General features: G+C 39.9%; 2 protein-coding genes across 6 annotated transcripts in view; both read right to left on the bottom strand.

The window, feature by feature from the left end:
• si:zfos-2326c3.2 (traf2 and NCK-interacting protein kinase) overlaps positions 1-10,818 on the bottom strand; it is a 594,814-nt gene that overhangs the window by 441,440 nt on the left and 142,556 nt on the right. The window lies entirely within an intron of this gene.
• The window catches only part of il1rapl2 (interleukin 1 receptor accessory protein-like 2), a 478,610-nt gene that overhangs the window by 388,045 nt on the left and 79,747 nt on the right, over positions 1-10,818 (bottom strand). For all 4 annotated transcript variants that reach the window (XM_046030692.1, XM_046030693.1, XM_046030695.1 and 1 more), the window contains exon 2: positions 9,437-9,551. In XM_046030692.1, the coding sequence (XP_045886648.1) occupies positions 9,437-9,530 (94 nt within the window). In that variant the 5' untranslated portion in view covers positions 9,531-9,551. The remainder of the gene's footprint in view (positions 1-9,436; positions 9,552-10,818) is intronic.

Below are 10,818 nucleotides of genomic sequence, written 5' to 3'. Positions count from 1 at the left end.
GGAGATTTGTCTTCCAACAAGACAATGATCCAAAACATAAAGCAAAATCTACACTGGAATGGTTCACAAATAATCATATCCAGGTGTTAGAATGGCCAAGTCAAAGTCCAGACCTGAATCCAATCGAGAATCTGTGGAAAGAACTGAAAACTGCTGTTCACAAACGCTCTCCATCCAACCTCACTGAGCTCGAGCTGTTTTGCAAGGAGGAATGGGCAAAAATTTCAGTCTCTCGATGTGCAAAACTGATAGAGACGTACCCCAAGCGACTTACAGCTGTAATCGCAGCAAAAGGTGGCGCTACAAAGTATTAACTTAAGGGGGCTGAATAATTTTGCACGCCCAATTTTTCAGTTTTTTATTTGTTAAAAAAGTTTGAAATATCCAATAAATTTCGTTCCACTTCATGATTGTGTCCCACTTGTTGTTGGTTCATCACAAAAAATTACAGTTTTATATCTTTATGTTTGAAGCCTGCAATGCGGCAAAAGGTCGAAAAGTTCAAGGGGGCCAAATACTTTCGCAAGGCACTGTAGAAGAGAGGCTTCATCAGAAAACCTTCTCCTGAGTCAAAACAGATGTCATTGTTCAAGAGGAGCACCTTCAATTCTGTTAGCATGGGAGGAGATATTTACCCTGTTGCTCAGACCTCAGAAGATCCATTGCCCAGTGCAGAGAATAGTATGGTGGTGTTACTGCATTTCATCAACCTTCACTGATGCTTCCATCATTAAATACTGGGCCCTTCAGCTTGTCTTAATTTCTGGAAACAAGTGTCTAAATGTGATTTAAATTGAACGGTGTTAAACTAGCTGACTTTAATTTTGCAGGGCAGGCTACTGAGAGCAACACAAAAACCAACATAAAGCAGCGCTTATTTATGCTGGCTAGTAAATTGGTGTTTACTAATGTTGCTATAGCTGAAGCTAAATGTACAGTAGTAGCTCAATTACAGCAAGCTAAAGCATACACACACAGCCTCACCAACAGCGTGTTATCTTTGGTTTGAGAGGGGTAACATAAGGGCAACATTGAGAGAGACATTGTTTTGTAATTGGTGTGTGAGCAGAAAACACACACACACACACACACACACACACTCAACAGAGGCACAGCTGAATGTAGTGTGGAGGAAAGTCAAGTGGGTGTCTTTATATGACAAAGCCACTTGTGTTAATTAGTCATGCCGGGGAGAGACGCTAGCTAGGAGTGCTGTAAACACAGAAAATATTTTTATGCTAAATGTCATGATGGGGCACACAGTGACATGATGCCATTCAACATCCCTCTTGTGTCATATGTGCACGTAACATGTCTGAATCTGCTTGCTGCTCCCAACAGGTCACCTCCACAGGAGCTGAAAAAGGAGCCAGTATCAAGTTTTGGAATAAAACATTTATTATTTAGTCATTTTAATCTCAACATTAACTGTAATACAGTTATAAATCATGTTTACCGCACTGCAGTGCCAGATCTTTCAAGCTCAGGTATGACTACGGCCCCATTTACATTTGTATTTTTTTAAGCGTCTCATTTCCCATAAAATCCACGATATTTTAACACATTTTTCATTTAGACCTTTTTCAAGCTGTTTGCTAGAAGAACAACATTTGCACTTTAGTTACGATAGTGGTTTAGCTAGCAGGCTAAGCAGTCTCTGCAGGAACCCCTTCCTCTCTCACACAATTTCTCTTTTTTTTTTTGCAGATTGAGCCAACAACTGTACCCATGTATCTGTAGTTATTATTCGGGCAGTCGTTAATGAACTGTTCATACCACATTTAAACAAGTAATAATCTGTCCTCTGTGCACAGTTTCAAAACCAGATTTTCTCACGCTGTAGTCTACAATTACTGTGTGATACTTTTACTATGGTAAAATGAGTTTTGCTTGGAGTGTCATGCTTAAGAGAACATGATTTTCTTCATCTTTGAAAGCGACTGATATATGTGATATATGCACCAGAAACAGTAACACAGTGATGTATGTTTTAAATGAATTTGAATATTCTACAAATTCAACTGTAGCCTTCTGGTAGGCCTATTTCTAACATAATTACCATCTAAAAGTGAAATATTGAACCATAGGTTATATTTTAATTAGACTCATTAACTCACCATGATCTTAAAATTGGGATTATTCTCCGCCTCGGTTCCTGGTTTACTTGGCAACTTTAAACCCACTTAAAACGATGGTGGATCATCCGGCATTAACATAACTGTCTTTTTAAGGCGGTTGGGGGCCAGTGGTATCATTAATCTTGAGATTGCGATGAATCTGTTACCAAACATGTCAAGCTGCTGCAATGGGAATGGCTAAATAGGGGTGGTGATGGCGCAGTGGGTAAGATGCCTGCCTTTGGTGTGAGAAACCTGGATTCAATCCCCCACTGTGACCCATCCACCATTACGTCCCTGAGCAAGACACTTAACCCCTAGTTGCTCCAGAGTCGTGCGACCTCTGACATAAAATAGCAATTGTAAGTCGCTTTGGATGAAAGCGTCAGCTAAATGAATAAATGTAATGTAATGTAACACCTCCAACACCTCGATGTCAAATGATTGCTTGTAATAACTTTCAGTCACTTCACCAGCTCACGTTGTGTCACGTCCTCTGTAACAAACGAGCGACCTGCCGCGCTTTGGTGCTCCAGCTTCTGCAGTCACTTGGCTGGATTAGCTGCGTTTAGAGATGAATGTGCTGGGGCGGACTAAGCCACTTTGCGCTTTTTGTAAAGGGTGAGAGGAGCTTCAGAGAGTCATCTATTTTATTTCTTTTTTTTTTTTTAAATGCAGTGTCACTTCAGACGGTTTTTATTTAGTTATGATACTTCTTGCTTAGAAATAAAACAAAATGCGTACAAAACAAACGTTTCATTCCAGGCTTTTAAAGATCTAGCCTATACTACATCACTCAATAACTGCACTGATCAGGGATCAGACAAACACCATGTTGCACCTTCTGAATATTTGTCACTTTATGCATGAAAGAGAGAAAAATAGTTACTTTCAATTTATGTGCAACTTCAACTTATTACTGGGGAGACTCCCTTTACAGGCCATAGCCACAGACTATTTACTGACTCACATGGAGCGGATTAAAGATTATGTATTTGATTTTTAACATGTGGTTGGAACGAGTACCAAACCATATGCTAATCCCACAATCTGATTTGAATCCATCTCTAATGCTTCTTGGATGCATTTACACTTTACACGCTTTTTTGATATCCGATAGCAAAAATGAACAGCTATGGTCCGTTTTTGCTGCTCATTAGTCTTTTGGAGCGAGCAGACAATCAAGCTGTGATGTGACTTCTTCTCATTTAATCATGACTAAACGTGTGAAGCTGTGCAGTGGTCTGGAGACACACTAAAACCTAGACTTTTAAACCTACTGGTCTCACTGCAGAAGACTAATGAGCGAGCGCTTTTGACACTGAGTACTTAAAATTCTGAAAACTTAAATGTAAACAAAATGTACCTTAAGATCCCTGGAAGCAGAAACATATTTGTAAATAAATCCATCACAGTGTAATTTATTTGTTGCAGCTCTGTCATGAAGTTACATCACTCACCTGCACCATTCAGCATCCCGGGCAAAACAAGACTGTCTCTCTCCAGCTGCTGTAGTACAATGAGAGCTTATAAATGTTGAATGTCTCTCACCCCCTGCTCCAGTTCCCTTGCTCTCTGTCCCTGTCTGCGTTCTCCACAATGGTGAATAAGTAATTTGCCTTTTTGCCCTCAGCACTTTGAGCAACACCAAGCGTAATGGCAAAGACATTCACGTCGCTACTCAAACAACCACTCAACATTTGAAATAGAAGACAAAGTCATTCTAGAACTCCAGTACAGGATGCAACTTTGCACCGTTTCCTATATTTAAATCTTTTTTAAAAATACATATATATTTAGCTAGGGATTAATCTTAATGTTAATTTTTCAAACAACACAATTTTTAAGGGAAGTCTCACATTCATGTTGAAGTGCGTCAATGATTTCTTTTTTGAAAATGTGTCTGCATAGAGAAAAGAAGTAAAATATCTGCTCAACTTAAGATGCTTTCAAATGCAAGATCAGACGTAGTGTGCAGGTAGAGAGAGGGACTGGCGTGTGTGTGTGCACGTGAGTGTGTGTCAATAGCAAAGACAGTTCTGAGTGAGTGTGTGTTTGTTTTATCCCTTTTCTCAAAGCTAGTCAGCACACAGACACACACACACATTGTATACTGTACAATGCAAATACCCCACACTGAAGCATAACACACAGACACACACACATTGTATACTGTACAATGCAAATACCCCACACTGAAGCATAACACACAGACACACACACACACACACACACACACAGAAACACACATTCTTATCTTTGCTCTGCTTTGCATGCTAGGAGTTCATTTGCGATTAGATCACACTGAGATCTAATCGTTCTTTGATCTCAGGTTTTAGCTGCGTCATAAGACACACACACACACACACACACACAAAGAGAGACACGCGCGTTCACACACATAAATGCAAGGGCATTCATTGGCTCAATCACCCTGATGCACACATCATGTGCGAACACACAAGGGGAACTATCCGTATCAGCACATCATGTGGAGGTCTTTAAAGCAAAACAGGTGGGACAGAAATAACAAAAAAACAAAGTGTTGCAGGAGTGATGTGAACCAGCTCAGAGAGGTAAAAATAATATAGGGAAAATATATAAAAAGATAATCAATACCATAAAACACAATGTTGTTATGCATCTTAGAACAATCTTTTTTTACTGTAGTTCCTTCTTTGATTCTTTCTGTCTCTCTGATTATTTCCATTAATACATGCGAATACGTTTTATTAATAAATAATGAGGAAGACAACGTACACACGCTGAGAGAGGACCATTATCTTGCTTTACGTTTTGTTTGTCTCCCCCTCTCTTGCTGCATCAGCCCAGAAGGGATCTAGATAAGAGTCTATGTTATCTTCCTGCTCGCCATCTGGGCTAATCTATTGGATTTGTCTGGAGCGGTGAAGCCGTTAAGATCTGGCCTTGGCTAAGACAACCACGAGAAATCGAGAGAAGAATGGAGGGAGGATGAAACAAGGAGTATTTATATAGTGAATATAAGTTCTCCATAATTAAGTGTTAATTAATGCGTGTCTATGTACATATATGTGTTCATGTGGGTGACCCTGCAGACGTGTGTGTGGCTGCCTGAGTGTTTGTCTGCAGGAATGGATGCGCAGGAGGTTGAGTGTGTGATCCTGCACAAACGTGTCCAGTATGTGTGCACGTTCACAAGTGTGCATGTGTGACTTTCGGGCATTATTTTTAGCATTGTCATGCCTACGTGGCAACAGTCGAGCTCATTAGCACTTTCAGTGAAATGGGCTAATTGAAGAAACAGTTCTGCCTTTGTGTAAATGTAGTCACTTCAACACCATTAGCTTCACTGGGAGTTTTCCTATACAATACAATGGAAGTCTAGAAGAAAGTAATACCTCACATAAATGGAAATTCACATTCAAAATGCTCATACAATATGTACAATTAAAATAGTGATTATATAAATAAATAAATACAAAAGATAATAAATGAAAGATTATTACAAAATGATTACAGAATTACAAAATATTTGTAACAGAAGTATTAATGTTTAAGTGCATATTGTGCGTTGATGGGCTGTACAATTTTTACTGTATATGAAAAAACATGCGTACGTCACAGCTGTGAAGCAAGCTGTACAATAAAATTGTAGTTTAGTGTGGTTCAAATAAAAGTGAAATAGTAAAACAGACTTGGATGTGTTAGAGTCCTTAACTCAGGCTGACAGACATGAAGTATCTTTGGTAGGCTGTTACTGTTTGATTGCATGTGGCCTCCAATTACAATTCACTACCTCCTCATACAGAACTTTAAATCTATTCAAATTGAACAGAACGTCTACCATAAGACTAATAGATTTTCACAGATCAGCCTTTCACATAAATAAGAACAGATTGAATTGTGTGATCAGATACTGACATGACTGAGGAGCTGGAACAAAAATGCTGAAACATTTCAACCAAATGATGTATTGAATGTCTGTGCAGCAGGAAGAGGACTGCCTGCAATGGACTACCCAGCACACTGAGGGTGGGACTGAGGCTTGAGACACCAAAGACAAAATATAAACAAATTCTACTTATAATCATTGTATTAGTTACTCTGTACTTTGACCTCATTCGCCAGTTGCATTGTACTACCAGCACATATTGCATTGCTGTAGGATACTTCATGCTGTTGCTCATTTACTACGACTTGTAAAATGCATTCTTTATGATGCAGCCTCCATTTGGAGCAAACATGGATGGTTGCCAACAGGTCTGCACTCTGTCAGCTGACAGAATGATGTCCATTAAACTCTAATGTACTTTGCTGTTTAAGTATGTTTGTGTATCAGGGTGTTTTATTGTGGAGAGGCCAGTGTGAGAAACAGCAGACATCAATGCTGCTGAAGCACGGCACTGAACTTGGCCAGCCTCAGCTGACCTCTGACCTCGGTGTTGAGGGAGGCGAGGATTTCCCTACAGGGATCAAATATAGTATCACTTTGTCATTGTTTTTATTTTTTTTATTATTTATGTGCTGATCTGTATAAAATCACTTTAAAGTGTCTCCTCACCTACTAGCACCTTTCTCTTTGCTGTGTCTCATCACAATTAGTCCCCTTTTTGCTGCAGCGGGGGCAGCATCAAAGCACAGCAGGGAGACTGACAATAGGAAATGGTAGTTCCTATCCATATGGTGTCCAGTTACACGCACACACACACACACACACACACACAAGCACTGAGGGAGAGAAAACATCTAACAGCCTATCTTTGGTCGACTGTAGCGGCCGCCCACATAAATGTCCGCTTGGCTCTGCTCTGATCACATAATTGCTCTGTGCACACCTCTCCCCCACACACACACACACACACAGACAGAAGGAGAGCGCACATCCAGAGAGCATACCCTGAAGCACACTCAGGGAGTTCACACACACACACACACACACACACACACACTTAAAACCTGGATATGTACAGCACCCACGTACACTGTCACTGTTCAGTATGGCATGACCATTTGCACATGCAGGTACGCGCACACATGCACAGCAAATACCAAACAACAACTCCCACCAGCTCGCCCCCACACAGTCAGCATGTTCAGTGTGAGTGAGACACAGACATTCAGGGAGAAAAAGGTGAGAGAAGAGAAAGTAAAAGATGAGACTTAGCACAGTGAACACTGAATCCCTGCTTTACAAAAAAAAATACCAGACAAAAATGGCTTTACCCTGGCAAAGTTACAAATTCTACTAAATTGTGTTGTGTTATTTTTACTCATCGCCTTTTGTCCATTTGTCTGATCATAAATGAAACACTTTTCTATTCCATGTCTTTGTAACCTGGAAGTTTTACCACATAATACTTGTAGGGAGGACTGCGTGGCTGTAGGGGTGGTCTGGAAGGCATTTTGTCCTTCCCCACAACAATAACTCCCTGCCAGCTTCAGGGCTGTTGTTCTGTACATGACACTGACCTTCGACCTCTTTTCAGAGGAAGTGAGGACAGTATTTCCCTATAACTTTTATATTATATAACACATCTTTCATTCAATAAATGGGCCTTGATATGTTAATTTTGATATAAGTAACAATCAAAGTTTAGGTATTATTTATTACTGGTAATTTTGACATTTTAAGAACTATGCTTATTCTCTTTCTTGCCAAGTGTCAGATGTGAACATTGATACCACTGTCTGTGCAGTAAATATGTAGTTGAGCCAAAACTACTTGGCTGAGCTTAGCACAAAGAACAGGAACGGTGGAAGCTAGCCTGGTTCTGTCCGAAGGTAAGAAAATCGGCCTACCAGCGCCTCCAAAGCTCACCAGTTGACATGACATATCCCGTTTGGTTAATCCACACAAAAGTGAAGTTTAAAAACGACTCCTCTCCGTTTCAAAGGTGGTGATGTACCAGACTGTTTTACTTGGCTGGGAACGGTAACTTCCTGGAGCCTCAACTTGTTGCTTGACAACTTCTTTAAGAGTTTGTCACTTTTGGACAGAGGCAGTCTAACAGTTTCCCCAGTTTCCAGTCTTCAGGCGAGGCTAAGCTGTGTCTTTACTGTTCAGACTTGACAATGACAGTCTTCTCATCACTGTACCTCTTGCTAACTGTTCTCAGTAAACAGTGTGTCATGTAGGATCCCATCATTTAGGTTATCAGGGCCTTTAAAGCTCAACTGGAACTTTGTTGTTTTTACAGTATCTCATCAAAGCTCTGTAATCTATGTCTTAGATGCTATGCGTATAACTACAAAGGTTCTCTAAAGGATTGTTATGGTAGCCCTCAAATTCCCTTGATTAAATTGCCAGGACCTACACTCTCAGTTACAAGCAGGCACACTTGTGGGACAGGATTACATACAAGGGAATCAATTCTAACTGGCTTGTTATAATTAGATTAGACCTGAGTTTGCTAAAAAAAAAATAAAAAAATTTAAAGTTGGTAAGTCACTTTCTATGCTTTCATCACTGTTAGGACTTGGTAATGGTGCATGACAATGAAATTACAAATGCTGTTGGTAATATCTAGAATTTGAAAACCTCTACTTGTAAGACTGCAGATCAAATACTCTATTTAAACATAAAGGCAGCATGAAACTGAAGCACAATGTGTCTATACACAGTATTAACACTCACTATAGAGTTATCATACAAAGGATTATTGAGAACGCATGCCAAACATCAATAGCCCCATCAAAATCTCTCTGTCAAGCTGATCAGTGAGACACAACAAATCGATCCCGAATAAAAGACCATCAGCAGATCTGTCGTCAGCTGGCCGCTGATACACAAATGAGCACAAAATGACAGCAGCAATCTGACGGGCTGATCATTACACAGCCTCGGCAGAAAGAGGAGAGGCGAGGAGAGGCTGAGCTCTGAGATCGTTTTGAGAAAAATGTTCATTGACAAAGGAAGAGGTGGTGATAGTGGGAAAAGAAAGAAATGGTTAGAGCAAAGTAGAAGTACATATCCATTGCATCAATTTAAGAGAACGAAATGCATCAGAAAGGACCAGAGTGCGGAGAATTGTTTGGGAAAGAAGAGAGAGAGCATGTATTTGGCAGCAATAGGGAGAATAAGACCGAGGAGGAGTAGATAAGAAAAGACAAGAGGTAGCATTATCGTTCTATTCAAAGACTGAGGAGTGTTTGCACTCCTTTGAAAAAGGATGACAGTGAAACAGAAAACCAAACACAAAGGGAATATCAGTAAGAGACAAAAACCTCAATAAAGACAAAGCCTGGGAACTTTCAACAAGGAAAAGGTTCATTTTCAGCAAAATGACATGGCTCAAAGTGTGTCAAGAGGCAATAAACACCAAGGCTGCTCCTCCTACCTGAGTTCCTCTTGGAGATGTACTTGACGTCGTCACAGGCTCCTGAGGCGAGGAGGAGGAGGAGGAGGAAGAGGAGGAGGGATAAAGGCTTCATCTCTCTATTCTCCACTGGCACCTTCAGGAAAGGGAACACAGCGGAGACTGTGTGTTAGAGATAACATTGCATGTATCACTCTGATTCTCACTAACGCAGCAACAACAAGCAAACAATATCCAGACTGTACCTAGGTATATACAGTGAACGCAATTACGGCAACAAAAAAACACTAAAGATCATATTTATGTCTTGCTCACACGCTCAAAGTCCTGTTGATTGGAGAGGGCATGCAAACAGCAGTCTCCTATGTTGCATCAGACACTTTGCCGATATTTAAGCTCACGAGCATCCAGAGGCAATCACCCATGGGAAAATCATAATGTGAGCTCACTGCAGGAGAACAGGGCATTCCATATAGTCAAGGCAGAGTTTTAACCTGAGCTAAAATTCCTACATTGGTCCTGATGGTCTGGTAAATGCAGTCTCTAGGCTAAATAATGTGGGCTTCATCCTAATAGCACACACTATCAGTGAATACAGTAAGCGGCTTCATGACAAAAAGCCAATGACAGAGCCGAGAAATTACAAACAGTTGTACAATTTAATAATTATTGTATTATTACAGTATAGTGTGGATGACAGTTTGGTAGCCCATAGAACATACAAAAAATATATACAGTATATTTAGATATAATATCTATTCACAGTATATTGATTTAAGAACATCTAAATATCATGTGTTTTTGATCCATTTTATCCAAACACATGAGTCAAAGAATCAGATGGTGCTTTTCTTTTGGAGATACCTGCTTGCATGTGCTAAAATGACTGAATCAAACAATGCCTACTGTAAAGACTCCAATGTTTTTACCCACTGAAGAAATACGGAGACACATCTTTACAGTGATTTCAATGTTCTGTTTTTGTCCTTTTTATGATTTCAAATTGATGTTAAAAGCTACTGATGAAAAGAAAAAAGAAAATAGGGTAACCCCCAATCTTGTTGTGTGGTCTGCAAAAACTGAACAATAAAATGTTTTATTACAACTATGGCTGCAAGAACAGCAGAAAAAAACATTAATATTGATCTGAAACACAGGTTGGGGGAGTTTAGAAAAAAATCTATTTTTTCAACTGATTAAAATCAAAATACAGAAACTAAATTAGATTTGACCATAGGCCATGAATACAAAAGCTGCAGATGCTTTGGCGCACACGCACACACACAGCCAGTCATTGAGCCAGCTATGTGAAATCATATTGATAGGACCTAATCAGATTTTTTCATGCTTTCTGTGTACAAACTGTGTATGTATACGCGCACACACACACACACACACACACA

The sequence above is a fragment of the Micropterus dolomieu genome, linkage group LG19, assembly GCF_021292245.1.
Source record: "Micropterus dolomieu isolate WLL.071019.BEF.003 ecotype Adirondacks linkage group LG19, ASM2129224v1, whole genome shotgun sequence".
Lineage (NCBI taxonomy): Eukaryota > Metazoa > Chordata > Actinopteri > Centrarchiformes > Centrarchidae > Micropterus > Micropterus dolomieu.
This window is presented reverse-complemented; position numbering and strand designations above follow the sequence as displayed.